General features: G+C 32.8%; 3 protein-coding genes and 1 non-coding gene across 5 annotated transcripts; 1 reads left to right on the top strand and 3 right to left on the bottom strand.

Annotated features, from left to right (window-relative positions):
• The first annotated feature begins 10 nt into the window (after positions 1-10).
• Cp190 (centrosome-associated zinc finger protein CP190) lies at positions 11-5,039 on the top strand. 2 transcript variants are annotated; one of them, XM_090113431.1, is made up of 2 exons: positions 11-110; positions 337-5,039. In XM_090113431.1, exon 2 carries the CDS (start codon positions 375-377, stop codon positions 4,413-4,415), a length of 4,041 nt encoding a protein of 1,346 aa, XP_089969557.1. In that variant the 5' UTR covers positions 11-110; positions 337-374; the 3' UTR covers positions 4,416-5,039. The 2 variants fall into 2 exon arrangements, with proteins under 2 accessions (XP_089969557.1, XP_089969558.1); XM_090113432.1 differs by lacking the exon at positions 11-110 and adding an exon at positions 117-252.
• A 50-nt stretch (positions 5,040-5,089) lies between these two features.
• LOC149900091 (ubiquitin-conjugating enzyme E2 J2-like) lies at positions 5,090-7,067 on the bottom strand. Its single transcript, XM_090113433.1, has one exon. The coding sequence runs from the start codon at positions 6,849-6,851 to the stop codon at positions 6,171-6,173; it is 681 nt and encodes a 226-aa protein (XP_089969559.1). The 5' UTR covers positions 6,852-7,067; the 3' UTR covers positions 5,090-6,170.
• A 514-nt stretch (positions 7,068-7,581) lies between these two features.
• LOC149900089 (uncharacterized) lies at positions 7,582-26,407 on the bottom strand. The gene is made up of 20 exons (XM_090112939.1): positions 25,542-26,407; positions 25,311-25,458; positions 24,815-24,947; positions 24,183-24,293; positions 23,945-24,044; positions 23,572-23,720; positions 20,211-20,290; positions 19,768-19,919; positions 18,733-18,941; positions 18,141-18,301; positions 17,460-17,579; positions 16,927-16,985; positions 16,575-16,684; positions 15,835-16,017; positions 14,589-14,765; positions 13,904-13,990; positions 13,221-13,378; positions 8,216-8,349; positions 7,950-7,992; positions 7,582-7,758 (listed from the first exon to the last, which is right to left on the bottom strand). The coding sequence occupies exons 1-20, from the start codon at positions 25,591-25,593 to the stop codon at positions 7,611-7,613; spliced, it is 2,514 nt and encodes an 837-aa protein (XP_089969065.1). The 5' UTR covers positions 25,594-26,407; the 3' UTR covers positions 7,582-7,610.
• LOC149900090 (5S ribosomal RNA) lies at positions 14,136-14,254 on the bottom strand. Its single transcript, XR_016457858.1, has one exon. It is a non-coding gene; the product is annotated as a 5S ribosomal RNA (ribosomal RNA).
• Positions 26,408-27,897: the final 1,490 nt, after the last annotated feature.

Genomic DNA, 27,897 nt, shown 5'->3' with positions numbered 1-27,897 from the left:
TACAGTTATACACCGCCATCTTGCGTTTATATTGTCAAATGTGAACGAATGTGGTGCAGAAAATTTGTGTTTTGTGATGTAAAATATTGAAATCGTAGTGTACTTTATCGGTAAGTTCAAGAAAATAAACATAATTAAAGTGGCGCAAAATTTGATTGAATGACAAAGTTAAAATGTAAAATTTCTAAATTGAAATGACTTAGTTACTGTGATAACAATATAAATTCACAGTAGCGTCGGGGGGATCGATAGGTGGGATACTTTTTATTTAATGCTTATTATGTACAATATATTATTGAAGTATTTTAATACAGTAATGTTTTTTCTGTTTTGCAGTTCTTGATGATACTGTGATGTAAGTGAAAATTACAAAGATGAGTGACGTAAAGCAAGTGAAAGTGGACAACTGGGGAATATACTTCCTTCAAAGGTTAAAGCACTTTTTTAACCGTACAGATTATTGTGATCTCACGCTCCAATTCCAGGATAATGCTCAACTCAAAGTACATAGATTAGTTCTAAATGCTTGCACAGAATACTTTGAGATATTGGAAAGAACATGCGAGATGTACGAAGATTGCCTCGTTATGCCGGATGACTTGCAAGCAGACGTTGTCGTCCCGATAATTAACTTCATGTACACCGGACAGCTAGAATTTAAAATGGATTTACTAGAAAAATTGTATCAAACATCACTCATAATGAATATGCCAGTTTTAACGAAACTGCTAGATTCTCATCGAATGAAATCACCATCAACCAATTTGTATGGTAAACGGTATAGTAGGAGCAGTGAATTGGTTAAGCAATCGTCTTCTTCTGTGAATAACTCTCAACCAAAAAAACGCACATTTACTAAGGCATTTGAGAATATGATTGAACCACAAATTAATAAGAAGCCAGCATTAGCTACAACAGATGTTATGTATAATAGTGGAGTATATAGCGACTCTCCTGTTAAAACAGTAATTAAGGATCCAAAACCGACGAGGTATGAATTACCAGCAGAACTGGATGATGATAATATTTTTGAAAACTCGTTCACAAGTATATCATATACATCGAAACCACTGATGGTACATCCAGAAACAACTAAATATTATTCACCTAAGAAAAACAGAATCTTTGACGAACCATCAGGCTCTAAAAGATTTTTGTCTGGAACATCAACAATGGATATTGTTGAATGCAGAAAAATATCTTCCAATGAAATGTTTGAAGACGACATGCAAGATAATATGCTTCTTGATACAGAAGAAACATCTCTCAAGGAAAAGAAAGATGCAAGCCAATTGTTTGATCAAATATTAGTTAATGATGGACCAAAAATGTCCATTGAGACTAAAAATAACAAACAGGCAAGTAATTTAGATCATGCAAAGATTATAAGTGAAGTTCTTAAAAAATATCCACATTTAGTGAAAAGTAACAAGAACATTAAATTAAAAATATTAAATACTCCAACCAAGTCTAATAAAAAAGTTGAACAAAAACCAAAACCAAAGTTGGAAATACCAGATTTCACTTATGAAACTGATGTTGTTGATTCAAAGGAAGCGGCACGGCTTATCGCCTTAGGTGCTGAAAATATCAAAGGTCCATGGATTTGTTTAATCTGCGGTACTCCTGGAAGAGCACTTCATTTTACAAGTTATTACAATTATCGTCGTCATTTGGTAGACGTGCATAATGAGAAGCCTGTATCAAATATTTGTGAGTATTGTGGCTTGAAATCATTGAAGAGAAATTATTTGCTTCACCATCTCTACACTAAGCATGATGTTGAACCACCACCTAATTACAATTTCCCGAAATGCAACATTTGCAACTATGTTGCTTTAACGGAAGCATTTTTAGCAAAACATAGGCTCTCCCATGCAGACGCCAAACATTTCCGTTGTACCGTATGTTCCTCGACATTCTACACAACAAAATTATTGTTACAGCATATACAAAAAACTGGCCACAAGTATAGTGGTGAAAAGAAGCCAGCTCCACAATGCATATATTGCTTCAAATTCTTCACAAGAGATAATTATTTGTATGCTCATCTTAAAGCTAATCATTATCAGGCAGCAAAGAATGATGGTATAATTGATGATTCTGATGAAGAAAAGAGCTATACAAAAATAAACACTGAATCTATTAAAAATGAACCATCATCAAAGTATATAGAGTTGGAAATTCCTAATTTTGAGAATAGCTTTGAAAATACTTCATATCAATTTGAACAAAATGCAGATGGCAATATTGAAATTATGGCGAAAAAGCCTAGAGTTTTAACTCCAATGAATAAGAGCAAAATTTTGAATCCTGGATTCAGTAAGTCACAAACTACAAATAGTAATCAAAACATTAATATCCTTAGAAATACAGCAAAGAATGATTTCTCTCAATCATTAGCTCAAACAAAGAAAGAGGAAATTGTACTAATAGATAATAATGAATACATTCTACAAGACTTCCAATTAGTACCTAAACAAGACAAGGTCAATTCAAGCTTTATGTCTGATACTTATCACACAGATCCACTAGAAGCATTACCAACAATTAGTTCACCTCCAGAGTATTCCAATGCTGAACAGGCTAAGGTAATACTTAAGAAATCAACTAATATTAATCAACCCATACAAATAGTTGTATCAAATGAAGAAGAATACAAGGCATTACTATCATCCCATCATTCCATCATCTTTGATAATGGTGATGCTAATAAAGCAATGACTGTACTGACAACACCAAATACAACTGTAGGGAATACAATTCATTTAAATAATTCTCAAGCAAATGATATGATGATAATTAGAGAAAACTATCCAATTAACATATCCGAAGCAAATAATACTGATAATTCAAATATAGTTGTTGTATACAGCCATCCTGTTGAAGATCCAAACAAACATTATCAATTAATCACAACATCACAAAGCATGGAGGCACAGTATGTACAACCATCTGCTATAATCACACAAAATTATGAGACAGTAACAACAACAACTCCAATAATAGGCAGCCATGAAGTCATTGATAATGCAACAGTTGATAATTCTTGGCAAAATGAGACACAGGATCATACTTTACCAATTCTTAAAACATCCGAAATGCAAATTATCTCCCATACAGACCCAGCAAAAGTACATCATGATAATAGCACTGATTTAAGTGAATTGCCTGAAGTGGAATTAGCTCAACCAACTGTTGAAGAAGTCCATATACCTGAACATATACCTACTCCAGAAACAACTGTTATTACACAAAATAATGAGATAGGAAATATTGATACAGAACAAAATAATGTACAAAGCCTTACTGAAGTAATACCTGTGACTACATTTGAACCAGCTTCAATGATAACAGCCAGTACAATATCTACCATTGACAATATCAGTGAACCAATGATGGTTGATACCTTTAAAGAAGTCATAGATAATATTGAGCAACAGCCCGCTGCCATTGTAGAACCACAGCCTAGTGATAGTAATAGTAATAGCATTGAAGTGTCGGGAGCTCCAGATGCTTCAACAGAGCCAGCAGTAGAAGCAGAAACATTACCTCCACATTCAAGTGTCATTAACAATCCTTTGATAGAAACATTATCGGAACCATGTGTTGAACCAAGCACTGTTAGAACTGAGGTCATAATGGAAGTACAAAAAGCTCAATCCAACTCAAATGTCTTGGAGGAAAATACTACAGAAAACTATCAAGAGCCATGTAACACAACAGAAGAAGATAAAAGGGAGGATGACGAAGAAACAATTGAAAATATTGCAAGGGTTATTGGTGTAGACCCAGATACTTTGGGACCAGCAGAGACAGTCAAAGAACCATTACAAAATGAAGACATTGTTGAAAAACCTATTATCAAAGAACAAATTGCAAACTTAACATCAGAATGGTCGGAGGATGAAGCTGATGTTCCATCTCAGCCTGTAAATAATACTACTGAAGAATGTAGTACTCTTCCACAAGAAACTGAAAATCCAGAACCAGTCCAGGCAATAACAACTACAGAAACTGAACAGATGGAAACAAATGATGATAAAATTGAAGAGAAAGCTGATGAAAGCATTACACCACAAGAAAACAGTATGCCTATTGTTGAAGATGAAAATATTTGTGAGTCAACTACACCAAAAGAGGTGGTTACTGAAAATACTACTACTACAGTACCACCACAAGAGAAAATATCTTCATTGCTAAATGATTGGGAGGACAATGATTCACAAGAAGAGAATAATACAGAAGATATTACATCTATTCCAACAGAAGTCATAAAGAACACCACGGAGGTCCTAAAGAACACCACAGATGTGGCAAATGAAACTATTGCTACTAAAGTTGATCCAAAACCTGATATAAGAAATCTTGTAAGTGATTGGGATGAAGATGAAGAAGAAGAAAATAAGGGCTAATTTGATTTGTTAGTGAAGGTCCAAAACTAAGTATATATGTATGATGTGACATATTGAGCAAATTATGTTAAATCTTAGAAAAATGTCCTTGAAGATGCCTTTTCTGTATGAATATTAGATATTAAGCATACTCCTTGTAGCACTTGATGTAATTAGTTAAAATAAAATTGATTATTTGAACTAAAATCATAATGTGAGTTACTTTCTGTGTAGATGATTGGGTGTAAACTTTTTGTAAATGTGAGTAAACTATGAATTTTTTATTATTATTATTTTTTTTATTTTAAATTAATCTGAGAACTTTTTTATGTGTATTGCATAATATCTGAAGATATGTTATCTTACATAAAAATAGATATTTATACATTTTAAATACACTGATATGTATTGTATATTGATTGTAGAATACTTAAGAGTAGCAACTACAATTTAGATAGATATGTAAGCTAATAATCTCGCTAATAATAATGTGTAAAGTGTTTTAGCTAATAAATATAGACAGTTTATATGATACATGTTTATCAAAAGCATCTGTAAATTATTGGCCTACCATTGTTGCAGCAAAAGACCATGAACTTGTAATTGTTTTAAATCTAAGATAATAAATTATATTGTAAACTAAAATGTATTTTTATCATTATCTACTTGTAGGGATATAAAATAAAAACTCGTAATGTAAAAATAGCATTTACTATTTCATCAACTTATTACAATGAAAACATAACACTTGATCACACAAAAATCCATCCATGCAGAACCTACATTATCAACTATTGCACCTTTAAAACTAGTCAGATATTATTGCTGTGCTCTATAGTGAAAAATTTGTATGTAACCAATAAGTTATAAAATACTAGTGTAATATCCTCTTACAATTTAAATCAGTACTATCCTTTATTTATTACTATATGGTTGCATTTCAAGCAAAATCTAAGTATTACTTTTGTTGACTTACACAGTACAATAATTGCTTCCAAATTTAAGTCTGAAATGATTATCAATGAATTATTAGACATTGGAATATTAAATATGCATTATTTGCAAGAAATATCAATTTTTATGCATATAAAGTGGATTTTGTATGTGATTATTACCTAAAGCAATTTTACAATAATTATTGCTTAGCATTCATCACAATAAATTATTTTAAATGTATGGGGAATTCAAGTTATATAATATAAACTTTTACATTCAAATTAGTCAAGGTTTTAGAAAACAAAAATCAGTTTGGTATACTTTTGTGCTCTTAAGATTGGCATAAGTGTAATCTCACTTACAATAAAACAAAAGCTTATATTATCTCATAAGATTTTTATCAATAATAATAAGGTAATTAAACAATACTGTTTGTATTCAATAAAATAAATATTAACATTTGTTATACATTTATGATCAATAAACAATTTGTTAACTATTGTAATGGAATTTTTAATTCTGTTTCACTATCACAGCTTAATACACAATATAATTTTGCATTCATAAATCATAAATTAAACTGTAGTGTAAAAGCTTTCTACTGATACCTAATAATATTGCATTTCTTTCAATGGTAACTCTAAATACTCTCAGTATTTAACCTATTTTATTTAGGTACAAAACATACATTTAATCAAAAGCCTATGTAAGTTACTTACTAGAAATTGGAATAATTTAGAATAGAAGTGAAATTTGCCTGGCAACCCAACCCAGTTTACTAAAACTAATCATTACCCAATAAATTACAATATTTACACTCTGGCTAACCAAGTTTATTGCTTAGTCATTGGAAATAGATGCTAGGACATGTTTCACCATAAATGCAAGAAACACAAAACCCACAAGCACAAATAAGTTTGTCAAGATGTAGTGCATATTGGACTGTTGCTCATTAGTCACTTCACTTTCACTGCTGCTGTTGGCGTGCTCTGATTGTAGCAGTGCTTCTTGACGTTGTTTCAAAAGCTCTTCAATTTCCTGCACATATTCCGGGAATAATTCACAAAACATTTTATTTTTGAGATTAATTTCTAGAGATTCTGCTGCCAAGCACCGTTTTTGATAGTCGGATGTTTCGATTGAGCCTAATGTTGGCGTTTTTTCCAACATAAAACTAAGCAGACCAGTGAGTATAGTCGAAATAGACCAAGCTGGATTCCAAGTGTCAGGATGGAAATCGGTAATGCTAAGGCACAATTTGGTGTTAGTCTTGAAGCGCCCATTAGGCGTAATCATGTAAATAGATGGTGGCTTGAAAGGAAACTCTCTCGGGAACATAATTTTTCCATGATAATATCCTCCCTCATACGGACTCTTCTCGGGGCCTTTTACCACGTAATGCCATTCTAATATGTTTGATGGTACTGGTTCTGCAGTGACATACGGAACAGGGTCGTTTTTCAGCCTTAGATAATCTTGTTTCAGCCTACTCGTAGCTCCAGTAACTTTGCTTTTGGCCATTATGTTACAACAATAGGCATGTATGGTTCAATAGCAATATTCTCAATCAATTATAGGACGATAACAATAACTTTTTGCAAACATTACACGCGACAAATAGTTTCAATATTATAAACTAATCTCTGTGCTATTTGATATTGAATACGTATCGACAAACCATTACAATAATTCACTGTAGAAATTACAAATTAAAGATACGTCTGACGTCATTACATAGAGAGAAGTAGGTACATGCAATGTCAAGAATCTGTCTAGAACGTCACTTTATTTTTTGACATCTGACAAAAATACGCTAGTGTTACTATAACTATATTTTCTTTTTGATAATATATCATCACAGTGTATCATGGACTTTACGTGGACTTCATATAGGAAAAGAGGTCCAATAATGCGTTTTGATATAAATAAAAAAAAGGCTCACAAGCTTTCGACAGTTTCCAATAGCGCGAGTTAGTAATTCTCGCTAGTTGTATTAGGACAGTGCCATCTAAGGCACGGATTTAAGAATTACTAGTATCTGGATATAAAGCAAGCTATGGCTTTCCGTGGGCCTTCCTATAGCTAATTCAGATTATAATGTGTCTCTGTACCAACTGCATAGATCTGATATGGCTGTTTTTGTGTAAATAATTCATCATAATAATTCATCTTTACAAATTTTCGCATTTATAATAATAGTAGGAAGTGGGATGATATAATTTAGATTAAGGTGTAATTAAAAGAGGTAAAACTAATTGAACTATTAATTTATTTATAACATCAAGTGGCACAATTTATAAGTATATTACGTATTTCAGTGTTAAGCGCTCGCAGAGCTAGTTCGTCTGTTTGTTCGTTAGCGACGAGTTGTTCGCGTTGTAACATCAAGTCCTTGAGGCGAGAATTCATCGGATTTATTGGCGCTTTTCTGAAAATAATGTATTAATTCATTAAAATATTGCCATAATTTACAGAAGCTAACACTAGAGTCTTTATAGAAGAGTGTTAGATGAGTAAAGTTCCTATTTTTGACTGATAACATTTTAACATAACAATTAAAAAACGTTTTTTTTTTTTTCTAATTACTGCTAAGTTAATTCGATTTTTGTAATAACTTACATTAAATCGTCATAAATCTCCATTCCATCTGGACCGGACGTACCTAAAAGAAAAAAAATCGAATCAAAACCATTTGACTTATTGCCTAATCACGCTTTCATTTTCGTAAACATAAGCGATTCATAACTATTATTGTCCTATAATGAAGTGAATTAATTATTTAAAAAAATACAATTTAATTATAAAAAAAGACCATCTATTTAATTTTATGTCCATCCAATGTAAGTGTACTTAATTTTAAACTAATAACTATATCAAATTCATACTTATAAGCGAGCGCGACTCAATCGCCGGTGAGTTGGCTAAGATGTCCACATAGAAGTCATCTTTGAGTTTATTTATGTCGACATCGTTCTTATCATCCATTACCGTTTCTTCTTGATCTTCGATTGGATCCAAACTGGAAAGAGAAATAATGTTAAAAACGCGATTGGTCATAAACTGCATATTTTATATTAATAGTTAATAGATAAGTAATATAAATGATATTCGCTTGATAAACACGTAACGCAATCCAAAGAATACCTATGATACTAATATCCAATTAATCATCTTTTTTTTACTAAAATACTTGTTTATTTTGTAAGTGTGCAGTGTAGCTCACGCACTTTGATTCACTGAATTTAAACGCAAATTATTCTTTGATAATTTTTTTTTTAATCACCTGGCCATTTTTTTTCTCTCATTATTGTTGGTCAGCAATATAATTTATTTTTTATTGATATAATCTGTTTCACTTGTCAAATAGCATTTATTGACGTGACAACGTCTTATAATTCGATAGAGCCGGCTGGACGCACGAAAAAACATGACTCATGCGGCGTTATCGGTCAATTAAGGAAAGCTGGCATGTTCACAGTACTCACACTTATGCAATTTCACTTACAGTATGTTCAAAAATAAATGCGACTCTAGTTTCATTTTAGACTTGAATTGTAAAATGGGTGCGTTGTAGATAAATATATGCAAATATAATTACTTATGAAAGCTCTCATAATTTACCTGTAAAATTATAATTTAAAAGTAAATCAATTGATGAAGTTAATTATTTATTCTAATAATAATCAATTGGATAAAAGTATTAATAATCATTCAATTATCAAATAATAATTAAATTTCAGGTCATAAAAACAATACAAATAACACGTGCGCTTACTCCCAACACACGGATGGTTGTTTTGATAATGATTTAAATAACGGACGTCTTCTGCAGTTGCGGAGCAGTCTTGTCCTGACTTTGGTCGAGTAAAGATATCTAAGAAATATTATATTTGTAGTAAGTACGTAATACCTACCAATACGCGCTAACAAATATGTGTTAAGGCTTTGTCAGATAGGACGCGTATTTTAGCGCTGCGTAGTAGCGCTGCAGCGTCCTGTTTTAACGTCGCGCGAGGCTTCGTCAAACAGAACGCTTTAGCGCGCGTTAGGACACAGCAATTGATATTATTAAAGCTGCATGTTGTTTACATAATTATTACTTACGAACAAAACAAGGTACAGCGATATTAACTCCGGAGTCGGAAGAATTTTTTACTTACCAGTTTCATTAATTTCTTCTCCGATTTGTGCCCACAATTTTGCCTTCATTGATATATCTTTATAGTTTATATGAACTATCCTTCGTATTATATAAGCATGGATATTTTCTAACCAATTCTATCAAATTTTCGGTCATTATGCAGTATTTTATTATTATTTTACGCCTATTAACTCCGACGCTAAAATAAAATTTGTAAAAAAATACAACACCCGACGTTAAAGCGTCCTAACGCCGCGACAGAGCGTTGCGTACTGCTAGCGCCGGCGCTCTGTTTGACGGTATTCTACGATGGTAGTAGAACACATCTTAGCGTCATATCGCGGCGTCAACTTAACGCTCTGACGCGCGCTAAGTACGCGTCCTGTCTGACAAAGCCTTTACATGTTTAGATATTGTATAATTTTCACACTATTGGTTTTAAACTCAAACTCAAACATTTATACAATTAGACTTCTTCTAGAAGCACTTTTGAATCGTCAGAACAGTTTTAACATTTACCACCAATTCAGAAAGCAGTATCTATAGAGAAGAAGAAGAATCTATTTAATCATAATCGTAATCTTCTACTTCACTGAAACTTTCATCGCTCGAAGAACTCGATGTTTCGTTGTCGGAATTTCTTAATGTTATTATAAAAAAAAAGTGTAATTATCTACTTTTGGTTCTAATTGAATATATTTTTCCTCATGTTCTCGCGTCTTTCTCCAAACGTCACTAAACATATCCAGACTAATAGCATTTGCTTCCTTTCTAAATAATTCTTCCACAGTTTTCAAGTTAAAGTTCACATTATGGCGGACTGTAAGTCACATCGTAAAAGTATGGCATGACACTACCTCCTACATCTTTTTTAAGGGCTATCGGTAAATTCTAAAATTTTTGTGTTACAAATCGTTGGACTTTCGCTATTTATCCGACGAGTGTGACCAAGCGCGGATCCAGGGGGGGGGTCACGGGGTCATGACCCCCCCCTGGGCTAGGTCCACGACCTAAGTGGACCACTAATTTAATATTAACTTTTTTAAATTAACAAATTAATACTGTTCAACATGATGTTTTTATTGAATTTTGAGACATAAAAGTAATATAGAACAATGAAATCAATTACAAACGGTAACGGAAGAGAATATAACAAAAATTATAGAAAAAGTTTATTAGGGTCGACCTGTAGGACAAAAAACAGGTTTTTCGATTTTTTAAAAAATCTATATATGCGGAATAAAGTGTAATGGTAAAGTTGTATGAAGTTAATTTTTTTTCTACAACTTTTGCTGTTACACTTTTCACACAAAACCTCAAATATCGAAACATCCCAGTTCGTGGATAAGACATAAAATAGCAAAATTTTTTTTAAATGAACAATAGAAAATACAGTCAAATTACAACAAAAAATCGGCCAAATGCGCGTCGGACTCGCGCACCGAGGACTCCGAGTAAACATATTTTTTCATTATGTTGTATCTTACAATATTGTTTAAAGGATTTTTTTCTTTATCTGTGCTTGTAAGTGCTTAAGTCGTTGCTTTTAACCAAATTTCAAGACTGTGTTCACGGGAAGTATACCTTGTAGGTTTTGATTGATGATTCCCTTGCAAGTATAGTTGCGAATTACAGAATATGCGGCTCTAATTGCTTTTTCTTCAGATTGCGTTGACTTAGAATTTGAATTAAATAACAGATTTAAGTTATTATAGACCTGAGTTCTGATGTGAATATCAATTAAATACATCTATATTTTTATTTAATTTAATTAAATAATTAGGGTTTTCGCAGTTATTCATCTGTGCTATAACACGATACCTTTTACTCAATTTCAAGACTGTGTTTACGGGACAGGGTATTGATTCCCTTGCTAATGTCGAAATCCTACGGTCTACGGTCCCTTGATTCTGTGAAAGATTGAAAACGTTTTAGCCAACGCAATCAAAAGATGCAGCTGTAAATGCAAAATTCGACACTCCTAAGAAATCAAAACCTACAGGGTAGTTCCCGAGTACACAGAGTCATGAAATTTAGTACAATCAAACGTCTTATAACGCAGACTAGCTTACCACCCGTGGCTTCGCCCGCTTTCTCTAAATCCTTATAAATTATATAACTACTATTCCCCTTGAATCACTCTATCTTTAAAAAAAACTGCATCGAAATTCGTTGCGTAGCTTTAAATCATACACAGGGACATAGGCACAGAGACAACGACTTTGTTTACTAATTGCGAAAAGCATGAATTTTTCCTTAGATTATAATATAAAAAATATTTTTAAAAATTTTTAACTTAGGTAGTTACAACCCTGTTACTCATGAACGCTGTATTAACTGACATGTATATTAACTTTCATATTCATATTCATAGCAAAAACTCAAGTCTATAATACCTTTACGCTATAAGTAATAAAATCATACTTCTATGTCAACGAATCAGAAGATACAGCCGTAAATGCCGAAAAATTTCGCAAATTTCGACATTCGCAAGGGAATCAAAACTCAAAACCTACAGGGTACTTTCCATAAACTCAGAATCTTGATATTCGGTACAAAGCAACATCTTATAGTACAGATACAGGAATAATTGCAAAAAAAATATTTTTTTCAAGTTTGTCTGCCTGTCAAGACCCTTTTTCTCAGGAACGCGTGGAGGTATCAATCTGAAATTCATACCGAATACTCAAATCTACGGTTAAAGCTGTGAAAAAATCAAACTTATAAGCCAACGCAATCAAAAGATACCTACAGACGTTTATGCTGTAAATTATCGCAAATTTCGACATTATCGCAAGGAAATCAAAATCTATAGGTATTGTACTACTTCCCGTGAACACAGAGTTCTGAAATTTGGTTAAAAGCAATGTCAGCACAGATGGAGGAAAAATTGCTAAAACATACATTTCATGCTTATCAACATTCGCAAGTGTTGCCAGGAATCAAAACCTAGAGGGTACTTCCCGTGAACACAGAATCTTGATATTTAATCTTTATTTAATAGAAACTAAGGGTGTATTCAGAAAGAAAGCTTGAAACTTATAAGCGCTTGTCGGCGCTTGTCATGTTCATATATATTTTCCTTTGTCTTGCTTGTCAGCGCAGGAAAATATATGAACATGACAAGCGCCGATAAGCGCTTATAAGTTTCAAGCTTTCTTTCTGAATACGCTCTAACGTCTTATAGCACAGATAAAGAAAAAATTGCAAAGAGCATAAATTTAATATTAAAAAATATAAAAATGTTTGTACGGAACTCTTGGTTCGCGAATCCGACTCGCACTTGACCAATTTTTTTTAAATCTACGTATCAATTAAATTACCAAAATATAGCTTTTGAAAATTGCCCACGTCTATGTGACCCCCCCCTGGCACTAAGGCTGGATCCGCCCTTGAGTGTGACTAACGCCCACGCGACTAGTCCGCCGGTACCAGCGTTCTGACCATCATTTTTCTTTTTGTCATTGCGTACTAAGACCCCTCTAGACCGCCATCCTGTTACAAATGACCCGAAATTTTGTGTCAGTATCTCCCGGCCTAACATGTGCAATGTGTAAATGTGTTGACGTTCCAGCTCTTCTTAATATACCTATACCTCGCTCTGAGGCGTTCCATTTAAGGCTTGAAGTGCAAGCGAGAGCGCGGAACGAGCGACAAAGAAGCACAATCGGACGTTGTCACGTTTAACTATCGTCAGTAAACCGACTTTACAGACAACCATTTTTTTTTATTTATATAATCTGTGTCACCCATCAGCCAGTTGTCTCCTTTGGTCCCTCAGAGTGTGTAACATCTGTTTCCGCGCGGTTAATTTGGCGCGATGTAATTCACGAACGGCTCGACCCCATTGCTCTTTGAAGAATGCTTTCGATTGCCGGCTGCTTTCGAGCTTCTCTTCTAGGCAACGCTGCGATTAGATGTTTAATTAAATATGATATTTAACCAATAAGTAAAAAAAATGTATGCGTGTACTAGTGTACACACGTAAGAAGTGAAACTTCTTTATGACCTTATTTTCAAAAAATAATTTACTATATGCAACTTTACAGAAGTACGTCAATCACGCGTGGTAGGGATGAAAAAAGATGGCGCGTAACGGAAAAATGTCACGCGTAACGAAAAAATGTTACTTAATTTTTTTCCAACCCCGATAAAGAAGTTTCACTTCATAAATGTAATGAAATCAGTTAATCGTAAGATGTACTAGTAAATATTGGATAAGTAAAACCACAGAGTAAAACGTTATCTTCGTAGTTTGAAATATGCTTCACTTTTGTATGTCGAATGAAAAAGCTATTTTTTAATTATTAGTTAATAATTTGTGAAAAAAACTCATTTTCGTTTGTAAAAGTAATTGAAGGATCACCAGTCACTAGGAAGAAATTAGCCTTTGTCATTCTTTATAATATTAGAATTTTACGGTTTCACTTACCAACTCTTGAATTAGACTAGCAGTTTGATCTTTCGTTAATCCAGAGCACCTACTTTCAGCATCTTTTTCAACATTTTTCAGATCCATCTGGAAAAAATTAATATACCAGTGCATCCAAATATTATTTTACAAACTTTAAATTTTAAATAACAGAAGAAAATCATTAAAATTATTTGAATTGCAAATTATCATTTACAAACTTATAAATAAATAACTAAAAAAAGCAGCAAAAAGCCAACATCACGCGGTGTTCCCAGGCGGTCACCCATCCAAGTACTGACCGCGCCCGACGTTGCTTAACTTCGGTGATCGGACGAGAACCGGTGTATTCAACGTGGTATGGACGTTGGCGACAGATTGTGTCAAATTATAAAGCACAATACAAACCTACGTTTAATTACCTTAATTATTCCAAGTCATACAATAATTTATTCGCTTAAAAAATTGATAGCTATTTGTTATGGTCCATAACTTATTATATAGAATATGAAAGTAAAAAAGAACTTTAAATAAAATAATCTTTTACGAAATCATATTTGAGTTAGAAGAAGGAGGAGGAGGAAGGAGCTAGAACTTCGAAAATATACTATAATATAATATATAAATATAATATACTATCTTGTCTAATAATAAAAACATACTCTAGATAATAATAAATAATAATTTTCCTACAACTATTACTCACTTTAAGTCCATCAATGACTTTCTCCATTTTCTCAATCTTTAACTGTAATTCTTCTATAGCGAGGTCTTTCAATTTAAGCTGGTGATTCATATCGTCTTCCATCTTTTGTGACGCTTCTCTTAACTCTTTGTATTTCGCTGTGTAATGTTCTTCTAGAGCTTTTTTAGCTTCTAGTAACTGAAACAATGATAGTTTTATTCATTTATAAATTACTAGATTTCCGCCCGCGGCTTCGCCCGCTTTTTCAAAGAAAAAACTCGCATAGTTCCCGTTCCCGTGGGATTACCGGGATAAAACCTATCCTATGTGATAATCAAAGTTACCCTCGTATATGTGTGCTAAATTTCATTGTAATTGGTTCACACACACATCCTCACAACCTTTCGCATTTATAATATTAGTAGGATATTAACACTGAAAACGAACTACAGTATGGCTATTTTTCAAGCAAGAATAAAATACTATCTATTTATTTATTTTTTGTTTAGTTACTTAGAAGTTACCACTACGCTTATTATTTCTTAATCATTATTAAATTTAATATCAGCCCGGGAGGAATTGCAATTATTTTTGAGGCTTTTCTCCTCTTGAAACACTTTCGATTAGAGTAAGTACCTAAATGTATTTTTTTTTTTAAATCAACGGGTTCGATTCCTGCCAAGGAATATTTATTATAAAAACGGATGATGTAGTTAAAGTCTTCATTTTGCTTGATAAATTACTTCAGTTCTCTTTGATATACCTTATTTCGCCTACCACGCCCGGTTAAAAAATTCACCCAGTAGAATATGTTATGTTACACTCACCTTGCCCTCCCGCTGCGTATACCTATGCCCTCCGAATTACCCAACATTAAATAAATATAAAAAAATTGGTTGTCTGTAAAGTCGGTTTACTGACGATAGTTGAACGTGACAACGTCCGATTGTGCTTCTTTGTCGCTCGTTCCGCGCTCTCGCTCGCACTTCAAGCCTTACATGGAACGCCTCAGCGAGGTAACGCCGCATGAGTCATGTTTTTTCGTGCGTGCAACCTATCGAATTATAAGACGTTGTCACGTCAAAAGAAACTATTGAAGTGAAACTTCTTTATCGGGGTTGGACAAAAATTTTGTGTAACATTTTTGCGTTACGCCGTACACGTGACATTTTTGCGTTACGCCATACTCGTGACATTTTTAAGGTCATAAAGAAGTTTCACTTCTTACGTGTGTACTCTAGTACACGCATACATTTTTTTTCTATACCTTCCTTTCCCTCTGCGTATTCCTATGTCCCCGTAACGCAAAGTCCTCCGTGGCTCTACTGAGATCACTCGCGAGTTGCCGACATTGCTCTATCCCGCGGGTTAGCTTGCTCTCTAATTCTGTGCGACGTTTCATCCATTCGGTAGATAAGAGATCGAGATGGTAGTTTTCTTTGCGTTTCAACTGAAATTAAACATGTATTATATGGAACATTATATAATCTTAATATATATAAATCTCGTGTCACAATGTTTGTCCTCAATGGACTCCTAAACCACTTAACCGATTATAATAAAATTCGCACACCATGTGCAGTTCGATCCAACTTGAGAGATAGGATAGTTTAAACATGTAGGTACCACGGGCGAAGCCGGGGCGGACCACTAGTATACTATACAAAAGGTCTTTCTTTGAACAATCCGTCTGCGGAATTAATCGATGACCAATATAAATTAATATCCTAATTCCCTAAAATATTAAAAATGGCGACGTATATTCTATATTATATTTAGTATTTTTTTTAGCGTCACATAGCGCTCCAATTCATTATTATTGGTGGAGTAAAATACATAATAGTGATTAGACCTGAAATACGCGTGTAATATCATTTATTATCATAATATTTTTAGCTAATCAAGACTTGCATTAAACATACCATGCATACCGGCCTTTTACATTATAATTTTTTTTAGAATAATTATTAGTAACTATAATAATATAATATAATAATAATATGATACCTGTATTTTAAACAGTTCCTGTTGTTTCTCTTTCCAGTCTTCGAGCTCTTCGACAAACTTCTGCATGATTGTATCACGATCCGCTGCCGTTAATACTTTATTTACGGCATCTGAATATAATATAAATAATTATTATAATATGCTTATGATATTTTACCTAAAATGTATAGATTTTATTTTTACGTTGTTACTGGTTAATGGTATTATCCATTTTTATTTATAGAAAATAACTACATGATTAATGTGTTATTAACACACTACGTATAAAATTAATAACAAAATTTAAAATTAAACTCGTAATATATAATAAATAAGTGCTCATTTTATAAACATAGAATTAGAATAAACAAACCTCTTACATTGGCCGTAAAGCATGAGTCACTTTTTGTAGCCTCCAATTTAACAGGTTCACTGAAAATTATTAAAAGTAAATGTGAAATTGAAAAAAAAAAGTACCAGCCACCTTGTAAATAATAATTTTATTCGTTGAAAAACATAGAAGAGTTTTACAATATTTCAAATTTATGTAATAATTAAATATGATAAGTACCAAGTATATCACTACATAGTATAAAACAAAGTCGCTTTCTCTGTCCCTATGTCCCATTGTATGCTTAAATCTTTAAAACTACGCAACGGATTTTGATGCGGTTTTTTTTAATAGATAGAGTGATTCAAGAGGAAGGTTTTAGTATATAATTTATTAGGTTTTAGACAAAGCGGGCGAAGCCGCGGGTGGTAAGCTAGTTCCTTCTAAAACAATTCAGAAAACTTTACCTAACAAAATTGCCTTACCGTTCAATTAAATCCTCCACATTATCTTCTTCCCTATCTCCTACCAACTCTTTCTCTTCCTGTACATCACACTGCACTTGCATATCTGACGTGGTTTTATGTGTTGCCAGTAATTTCTCTTGGCTTGACGCGAATGTATCGCACATTTTCTTTATTAATTCCGCTATTTCATTTGTTGGTAACATCGCTTCACCGGATGCGTTTGTGTATCTGGAATTTTTAAATAAAACTCATATGGATGTGATAATATTTTTATCTACACACTTCGATTATGTGTCATTTGTTATTTTAATTATTTAATTTTCTCAATTGTGTTGATTTCGAATGTTTTTTTTTTTTTTTTTATACTGTGCCAGTCATTAAAGGTATACTATAGTGTAATATAAATTGCTTGGAATAAATTTGAAAAAATACAACTTTCTAATAATACAAATAAGTACATAAATTTGTTATAGGATCGATTCTGCGCCATTTTGTGACGTCATATGTGCTTATTCAAACGAATTAATAAGAAACAGCGGTTCGATCTTATATTCTTCGTTGTATTATGTCTAATCTATACTAATATTATAAAGCTGAAGAGTTTGTTTGTTTGAACGCGCTAATCTCGGGAACTACTGGTCCGATTTCAAAATTTCTTTCGGTGTTAGATAGCCCATTTATCGAGGAAGGTTATAGGCTATATATCATCACGCTACGACCAACAGGGGTGGAGCCACGGGGGGAAACCGCGAGGAGCATCTAGTGAGGAATAAATAAATAAAACGTCACCTGGCAGTATTACAAGACCCCACCCCCCGGTACCCCCCGACACCCCCCAGGTCAGTGCAGCTACCAGCTCGGCCCAGGGTCAATATGTCTTCAGTTTCCACCACCTGCTGTTCTGGACCTGCTTTTAGTTGGGTAGCACTGCGGGCTGTTAGGAGGGGCTTCTGGAAAATTATTTATTAGGTATGTTTCATTTAATAACTCAGGCCCCGGAATCACAGACACAATAGATTTTCTATTCGTCGTGGGCCAATCGGGCCGTTCGGGGCTCAATGGGTTAAAGAAACCGACAATTTATACATGTAAATAAAAATACATAATTTGAACATCAAAAAATATTCAATCATTAGCCGTCGACTTCGACATATAAATGGAAATAAAGTTTATTTCGTCAATTAATCATAATCAAATCCTCTATAAACTCAATATTCTTCAAGAGGAATTTACATTTGAACCTTGGTTTGTAATTCAAAGAAGTTTAAAAAAATTTTAAAGGTAAGATTACCAACTTATCTTTAAAGAAAAATCAAACTGATTAAATAATTATCTGCTACAAACAAGGAAAGAAGCTATCTACTCGCAAACTTTTTCATACCTGAGCATTTTTCTTAACACCAAGATACTTCAAGCTAAGCTCCACATCTATATACGGGCGTCTAGAACCTTCCCTGATGACGTCATCACACCGTAGTATAAAACAACGCTCGTGAACTGTTAGCGATTTGTCATTATTGCAGAAATTTGTTTGGAAAACTTGTATGTCATCCGTGGGAATTAGTTTTCGGAGGTCCATGCTGCATATACCTGGAAATTGGTGAAAATATGGAAAATAACTCGAGCACAAAGATATTCTATGGATCTTTTTTTTTTTTAATTATAGGACATTATTACACAAATCGACCTAGTCCCACAGTAAGCTCAATTAAGGCTTGTGTTGTGGGTACTAGGCGACGATAAATATAATATTTAATAAATACATATATAGATAAACACCCAGACCCAAGAACAAATAATTGAGTTCATCACACAAATATTTGCCCTGACCGGGGATCGAACCCGGGACCGTCGGCTCAGTAGGCAGTTACTTACCACTGCGCCAACCGCGTCGTCGAATCGAAACGTCTTTGTATAGAGTATAGAAAACATAAACAATGAATTGCTTATCCAGGCTCAAAAGATGGGAAAAATAATTTAATTTAACAATTGTGGATAAAGTTCTTAACTATATGAGCGTACAATATGCGTGTGTGTGAGAGAGATAGCGTACCCCGATCTTCCGACTCTTTCTAAGAGAAGGAAGAAGATGTACAACAATTGGACACAAATTATGAATATTAAGGGCCGATTTTTCAATGCTTGGATAAAACTTATTCGTCGAATAATGTATAAAACTACCATTTTAAAAAGTATTCTAATTGCCCGTATTTGACAGTTTACGTGACATTTTAATATTATCGTGTAATACTTTATTGGACGGATAAGTTTTATCCAAGCATTGAAAAATCGGCCCTTAGACATTTTACAAATTGTGAGATTTTCTATTATTTGGAAAGTGTAATAAAGTTAACATAAAACGTAATAAAGACAGTGTAAATAAGTAATAAGGATTGTAATAAAGAATAATACATACCAACATCCCTTTCACCCACACACACTCTAGTCACAAGGTGCGGGCATTCTGCAAAATACCTGCCCAGAGTGGACAGATCTGTTTGCAAACGTAGTGATGTGCGTTGGTTGAACTGGGCTCTACTAGAATTGCCTAGTGATGTTGCACTCACTCTGAAGTAAGTAGATGAATAAATTATTTTCAGATTTTTGATAATAGTGTGTTCCGATCCTAAACTTATATTCTAATTGGTGATATTTTAGGAATTATTTGTAATAGTCAAAAATACTTAATTAAAACTTTTATATGAATAAACAATCCAAGTTTAGGTTTCTATTTATAACCACGCCTACAGCAATGGTATATTTGAGTTCCTTAGTGTTTTAAAATAATATTAAATGCATCATCAAAGAATTTATCATAAAATTTGAAGCTTATTTTGTGTTTTTCATTTTATTATTTACCTGTCTGTCATAATATTATGCGTAAACACTGTATAAGTCACATAAGAAAATGCTGTCTCCTTTAATGTGTCTGGCAACAGCTGAAACATAAATGAGAATAAACTTTAATTTTAAATTAAAACAAGATAATAGTAAATAAGACATTTGACCTGAGTCACAGTGAAATAATTTAACTTTTTACAAGTGCAAAAAGAATTTGCTTAAGGGCTTGGTCTAGTAGTGCAAACAAATGCATCCTGTCATCCTATATGTAAATAATACAAATGTACTAAGGGAAAGTTGCTCCACTTAATTTTTAAAAATTAAATCATTCGTATGCATAATTTAATATTCGTAATAAGTACCAAAAATGACAATTTGAAACAATTTTCGTGAAAATTACACCGGGTGATTTTTTTTTATCAGTACACAAAATTTGCGAATACTTTCTATTGATATCTTCAACTTCATGTTTATATAACTGATCAACTTTTACAAAGAAATTTGGACGAAATATAAAAAAAAATAAGCTTTCCATACAAAATGCTCTATACATTTTTTTCGACCTAAGTTTCTTAGTGAAAGTTGTTCAGTTTAACTAATAAAACGGATAAACAAATTTTGTATATAATAAGAAAAATGGAATGTTTGTGTTAAAAAATTATAAAATAGAAAAATACGCAAATGAAAACAAAAGATATTTATTTCTGACTAGCTTCCGCCCGCGACTCCGTCCGCGCGGATGTCGGTCTTCGCGTCTTCTACAGATTTATTATATTATGTATAATATATAGATTTATATTGATAAACCTAATAAATCTTTTGCTAGCATTCTGATGCTTTATCGGTTGCACTGGATTTATCTCTTTTTTTTTCAATCGCTTGAATGATATAGGATGGGTCCTTGATGGGCATCGAATGCTGAAGTCTCGAATCAATCAATTCTGACAGTAGGCAATTTATGTAAAATCTTGATAATGGTCCATCATTTTATTTTGCCTAAACGTTACATACTTTTTTATATATTCTATTTTTAACGAATGATTCACTCCAGTCCAAACAGCAAATAAGCAGACTTCTGCTTCTGCAACGTTTAGTTGTCCCTGAATTTGGAAAAAATAGTCATGATTCTTATCTATGAAAAAAGTGTTATTTTTTGCATTGTATTTCAAATATTAAATTTTTTATTTTTAACTGCATCTACCGCATTCATGTCTTTTGCCGGAATTAGACATTTAACTTCTACTAGTCCCATTTTCCCTTTTTGATACGGGAGTGTATAAAGTAAATTTTTTAGATATTTCTCGTTATACTTTTAAAAAGTTATTATTGTCATTTTGCTCATTAGGTAAAGTAATTTCGATATCAGTTTTAAGTTTTTTGATACCTGCAATAATAACGTCATAATCGCCTGCACATACTTATCGATTACACCCTGTATACAATCCACCATCCACATTCATAATGTTTTCCTGTCCTCCTCTCCTTTACGCTGTTCACCGATACATTTTAAATGAGTAAATCTGCTACCACTGAAGGATGTTTCATTGTGATCAGCAAATTTTCACCACTGTTGTCGATTATTTGTTATTGTTTGTATATTGGGAATCATCAGTTTTGTTTTTTGCAGATTGGTGATGTACCCTAACAATACGTCGAAAAGGGAAAGCATCAACGAATTATCGTTTTCGTCCTCTTTTTTTATTCTTCGCGTCTCTGTTACTTGTGTTTGTTTAGTTCTCAACACCCACTGAATTTTCTATGTTATTGTGATCTTCCATTAAATCTGAGTTTTGATGATATGATGATAATCCATTCGTTTTAATATTGGTACTTAAAGTTGGTGGACTAAACTAGAAATGGCGGACTAAATTTTTCAGCGCGTCTGTAAGATCAGAATATAAAACCAACATCCTGTATTTAAGTTACAAAATTAATAATCAAACAACATGCCGCTACGTTGAAAATGACTAGAAGAAAAAATTAAAACACCTCGGCATATAATTTTGGAGTAAACAAATCATTTTCCTTGGGGATTTCCCCGGATGAACTTGGGAAGTTCAAGTTCTCAATACAAGTTTATATTATATTTCGTATTTCTCAAACGAAAAATAAACATTTATGGAACTTCAAGAAAAAATGTTGTGTGGTTTTATGAAACCACGGTAAAAGTGAAACTGTTCGAACGGTTCCGAACACTGCTTTGTGTAGCGCATGTCGCGTGTGGGTCGGCTGCCGAGTAGGTATACCTACCTACTCGGCAGCCGCGATACACGCGACATGCGTTACACAGACCAAAAAGTTTGAGACGATGTAATAAAAGTTTCACTTTAAAAATTATAGTATTATAAGAAAATTTATGAGCTTACTTTAGTTTTAAAGAAATATACATCCCTTTACTGACACTCCGTAAAATAAAGAAATTGTTGCCAATCACATTTGCAATCTATTTGGTTTCATTAACTTTATGTTCGAAGATAATTTTTTTTCTAGTAGTTACACGCGTATTTTTTTTCGTTTATTTTCCATATCGAAATCAAATGTTTAAAAATACGAATATTGGACAAAACTAAGATAAAAATAATCAATTAACAAAAATATTAAATTTAATGAAGTAGAGCAACTTTCACTTCGGTATGAAGGAAAATCGAGCGTAGAGCACACGTCAGAACGCTCCGGCCCAAGGAGCGCGACTAAAGAAATTCGCTAGGATTTTTCCTAATTATTTAAAATATTTTTTTAATATTTAAAGAATTATCAAAATTCAAAAAAAATTTTTTTTGAAGGATTAATACTCATTGGTCTTCAACCAACTCTAATAAATTAATGGAAAAAATAACTTTTAGCAGTATTTATCAATAGATTTTGTGAGGCAAAAAATGGGAAATTTAATGAATTTATAACGTTCTAATTAGGAAAATCATAAGTTTTTCGGCAATTGTATTCAGCAGTTTTTAATAACGACTATATAAGGATAATAATGCGCTGATCAGATTGTGTAAATTGTAATCGGTTGCAACGTGGTGAGTGCACAAACTTAGCTCGAAATGTCTTTGGGGGAAAGAGACTTATCTTGAAGGCCTGATTAAGGTAACATAAAGTAACTTTACAAATGTGAAAAAATTCACGCGCATTTCTTATATAACACTAATTGATAAACAAGAAAAAAAAATTCAGTTTATCATTTCATTAGCCGGGAAAAAATTGTCAAATAACTTGTTGAAAACGCAATTTTGCTAGACTGCAGCCTTAATATTTATCTATAACAAAGAAATTTGCAATCAAATCTTTGTTTTTAATTCAAAATATAAAGTGAAAATGTAGACATACAAACTAATAATTAATTTGATTATTACAAAGTAAACATTTTGTCAACACTTACCAAGTCTAAATTCTCCACAGATCCAATAACAAGACTCAACACAAACAAATGGTTCCCATCACCAATCTGAATAAGACCCTCCTCGCAAATCAACTTTGGTTGTAGATCTAATGACGAGGCCATTTTCTTGCTTTCCGCTATATATTCCTCTAGAAAAATGAATTAAATTAAGATTTTTTAACATTAATCAGCTATATGGAAAAGGATGAAGATTATTTATAGCAACAATTATTTTTAGCTTTTGATGATTTTAGAAGTTAACTACTTAAAATTAATATTACTTTGATATTTAATAGTAGATATTTAATAGTACCTTGGATTGATTGAATAAAAATACTTGAAATATAAAAAAATAAAACAAGAAAAAACATACCAACTTTTAACAAAATAGATTTAGAAGCTGGTGGATTTTTTTCTTGCCTACTGGATGGATTCACAATTTCATTGCTGTGAAACATTCTTAATTCATTCCTCTGTAAGAGATTAAATGATAAAGTTTAAATTACGTTTTTTATAGTGGAGACCATAAATAAGTTGAGTCGTCACTTTTCTTGTTTCTCAAACAAATTATATTTTCAATACACAATAAATATTTATTTAATTAAACTTACAGGAGTAGGTGTGCTCACTCTATCTTCAATGGTAAGACTCATCAAAAGTTGTGGATGGCAACACTTTCCCTCCGATTTCACACCTAGCAGTTTATGCCATGAATGTTTTACCTGAAAATGTTGTTTGTAACCTTAGATACAAATTAATAAAAGAAATATTTCACTAACAAGTCTTTCCTTTATTTCTCCTAATGAAAATGTTTTATTCTATTGTGAAATGAAATATCAAAATAATGTGGGAACATGACTATTTAATAATGTAACATATGAGCATATTTGCGATCTATAATCAACAGAATATGTTCTGAAGAAATTATAATACTATTTTTAGGTGCTCACAGAATAAAATCAAATATTAAAACTTTGCGAATGTATGTGATGGGCATAATAACTTCATACAAAGACACAAGACTCATAAGTCAGTTAGTTTTTATAGATTCGGTATAACTCTTAGGGCTGATTTTTCAATCCTTGGTTAAAACTTATTCATCGAATAACGTATTAAACTACCATTTCAAAAATATATTATATTTGTCCATATTTGACAGTATACAGGTGACATTTTAAAATGTTCGTGTAATACTTTATTGGACGGATAAATTTTAACCAACGATTGAAAAATCGGCCCTTACATCAACAAATTTGTTAGCAGGGCATGGTTGAGCTCCGAGCAGACTGAGCAGTAGATATCCAACTTTATCCTTTCTGCCTTGAGAGCCAGTCGTGAACACCTCCACTTTAACCGGTACATTTTGTACTCGTAAACTGGAAATTATTGAATAAGTTATGCAACATATGATTTGAGATATTGTTCCCTTTCTGAATTGACAAAATATTTGTGAACAAGAAGTATGCAGTTTCCTTGAACATCATTTTTGTAGACTCAGTATATAAAAACTTTTATATTTAACCAAATAATATATGTATATTCCACTTCTAAATTAACCCAAAAACCCAAAAATTTTATACTTAGTAATTCATTTGTTGAACCATTTTGTTTGTAACAATTTACTTAATTTCTAGAAACTATTATCAAGAATAATATGTAAACGGTACTGCAAAATAAAAAGCTATTTAATATACAACTGTAAAAATACATGCAAATAAAAAAAATTACACTTATACTACCTTCGAAATCTTCTTTTATCAGCTTCCCAAACTAGCTCCGCATCAAAGACTGGTGCGTGGGTGGGCACAGTCGGATCAGTTTCTAGCATATATCCATTCAAGGAACCACTAACAATAAAAGGCGATCGTAAAAAACCAAACCCAAGTCCTGTAAACATGAATACAAACCACAACTAACTTTAAAAAAAATAGCGAAAGAAACCAGATACAAATCTCGCAAATGTTAATTACCCTCTTTCACATGCAGCACGATTTGTATGGTAGGTCCTCTCAATTCATCCATTTATGTATAATATCAAAATAACTGCAAATAATATAAAATTATAGATTTAAACATTTATACGTAAACAAATGCTTCGAAATTTGAATTCGTAATAATATGTCAAGTGTCAACGTCTATCTATAAAGTCTAAACTGTCAATAATTGTCAATTTTAAGGTATTAATTTTTATTTGTAAATGGCATGCTATGGTTATCATTTTTTTGAATTTAATTATATGGGAATGATAATTTGTTAATTCCACAGCTATTAAAAAATAACGCATCTAAATCCAAACAAACAGACAAACTGCTGGAAGTATCTTCGTTTCATATCTTTCAGACACCTTTCAGATATTATGTTATTGTTGATATTACGTTGCAAAACCTACCGATTTTTCGGTAGATGTCGGTAAACGAGGGCTAATACCCTCGTTTACCGAAATACCAATTACGAAGGCATGTCTACCGATGTTTTAGTTTGCTGCTGATTTTTACGACGATGAAACTAAATACTTTATTATTTGTAGACTTATTTGTAGAGCTACGCTACACTACACTATTTTACTCTAACATGATGAACCCTGCACATAGTCCATCTCAATCACACATAATAGCGACATTATTAAAGTATCCTTTTCTCGCGCATATTCTAATCTTATCGTCTCGCTCGATGCCAAGGCCAAGGGGAAGAACCTTGTTTGGCTGTATGCTCCAAATTCCAAATACTATAAATAAAAATGGACTCTATTGACTACGTATTAAGATTCATAATACTAGAAGGGTTAGATATTATACAGTAAGGGAAATCCCCTGTAAACATGAAATGACTTCTTTTTTAGTTAACCGGTACATATTGTGTCAAGCGAAAGAAATATCAACAAAAATATATAAAAAAAAATGTGTGCGTGTACTAGAATAGGTACACACGTAAGAAGTGAAACTTCTTTATGACCTTATTTTTCAAAAAATAATTTACTATCTACAGTAATATTATAAAGAGGAAAACTTTGTTTGTATGTTTGTTTGTTTGATTGTAATGAATAGGTTCATAAACTACTGGACTGATTTTAAAAATTCTTTCACCATTCGAAAACTACATTATCCACGACCACGAGTAATATAGGCTATATATTATCACGCTAAGACCAACAGGAGCGGAGCCACGCGGGTGAAACCGCGCGACACAGCTTTTATACACTATTACAGAAATACGTTAATCTAACACGCTCGTCGCTTCGCTCCTCGCTACCTATTTAAATATTTACACCAGCCGCTGCTGCAACTCGCTCGCTTCGCTCGCTCGGCTCGTGTGGTAGTTCAAAAGTTAAAATAAGATGCTCGTCGCTTCGCTCCTCGCTACCTATTTGAATATTTACGCCGGCCACTGCCGCGACTCGCTCGCTTCGCTCGCTCCGCTCGTGCGGTAGTTCAAAAGACTAAGGGATACGCCAAAAAATTCGAGTTATAGAGTTTTATAAGAATAAGAATAAGAATAATTTATTATTATTTAGTTTTCAACTTATAAAGGATTTCGACTTAGGCGGATTTTGATTGGACATAAAGAGTTTGAGGTTTATTCTTATAAATTTTGAATTCACAAAATCATAATTGAACACCAATCAAGCAAACACGTGTTTACGTGAGTCATAGATTTATTATCGTATACGTCGTATACTCATAAAATGTTTTCTAAGAAACAATAGTGTACTTACATTGTCGGCAAGTTCTTAAAGGCGGTAACTTATTTTTGTTCGAACAATAGAGGTAATAAATTCCTAATGATCAAGTTGTAAAGGTTGTAAAATAAAAAAAGATGGCGCGTAACGCAAAAACGTTACACTAAATTTTTGTCCGACCCCGATAAAGAAGTTTCACTTCAAAAAGAGTGGGAGTTAATTCTCTGCATGGTTGTCTCCACATTTATCAAAATCTACTTTTGCAATGTGCAAATCTTGTAATAAGGAGATAAATATATCCTGGGGGTACGACTATGATTTTAATATACCCTAAAGCCATGTTCAGTAAAATTTCATTTCAAGGATGGTATAAATAATAATTTGTCAACTTGGTCAAAATCACAGTCAAAATTGTGGTCAAAATTAATACAAATAAAAATCTACCGAAAACTACTGATTTTTTACTGGCAACCCTACCGAATTTATAATTCTTGGTTTTGCAATAGTTTTGCAACCACAGTTTGCAACGCTGATTATGAGTTATGACCCCGAGCAAAGAGTAAAGTAATAAAAGGGGAACCCCTGAGTATAATATTATGTTCTGTGGTTATGACGTATCACTACGTCAGACTTGATGTTAAAATGTTGGC

This window comes from Colias eurytheme, chromosome 19 (assembly GCF_061535395.1).
Source record: "Colias eurytheme isolate Ceu_HAF_F1 chromosome 19, ilColEury1 Martin Lab GWU primary, whole genome shotgun sequence".
Classification (NCBI taxonomy): domain Eukaryota; kingdom Metazoa; phylum Arthropoda; class Insecta; order Lepidoptera; family Pieridae; genus Colias; species Colias eurytheme.
Note: the sequence above shows the minus strand (reverse complement) of the source record. Positions and strands in the feature narration are given on the sequence as shown.

Coding starts and splice junctions, on each gene's coding strand:
- Cp190 (XM_090113431.1), top strand. CDS start 375: ATGAGTGACGTAAAGCAAGTGAAAGTGGACAACTGGGGAATATACTTC.
- LOC149900091 (XM_090113433.1), bottom strand. CDS start 6,851: ATGGCCAAAAGCAAAGTTACTGGAGCTACGAGTAGGCTGAAACAAGAT.
- LOC149900089 (XM_090112939.1), bottom strand. CDS start 25,593: ATGGATGAATTGAGAGGACCTACCATACAAATCGTGCTGCATGTGAAA. Junction 18,302..18,732: donor GTGTTAAGAAAAATGCTCAG/GTATGAAAAAGT, acceptor ATAATTTTCCAG/AAGCCCCTCCTAACAGCCCG. Junction 16,018..16,574: donor AGGAACTGTTTAAAATACAG/GTATCATATTAT, acceptor GTTTAATTTCAG/TTGAAACGCAAAGAAAACTA.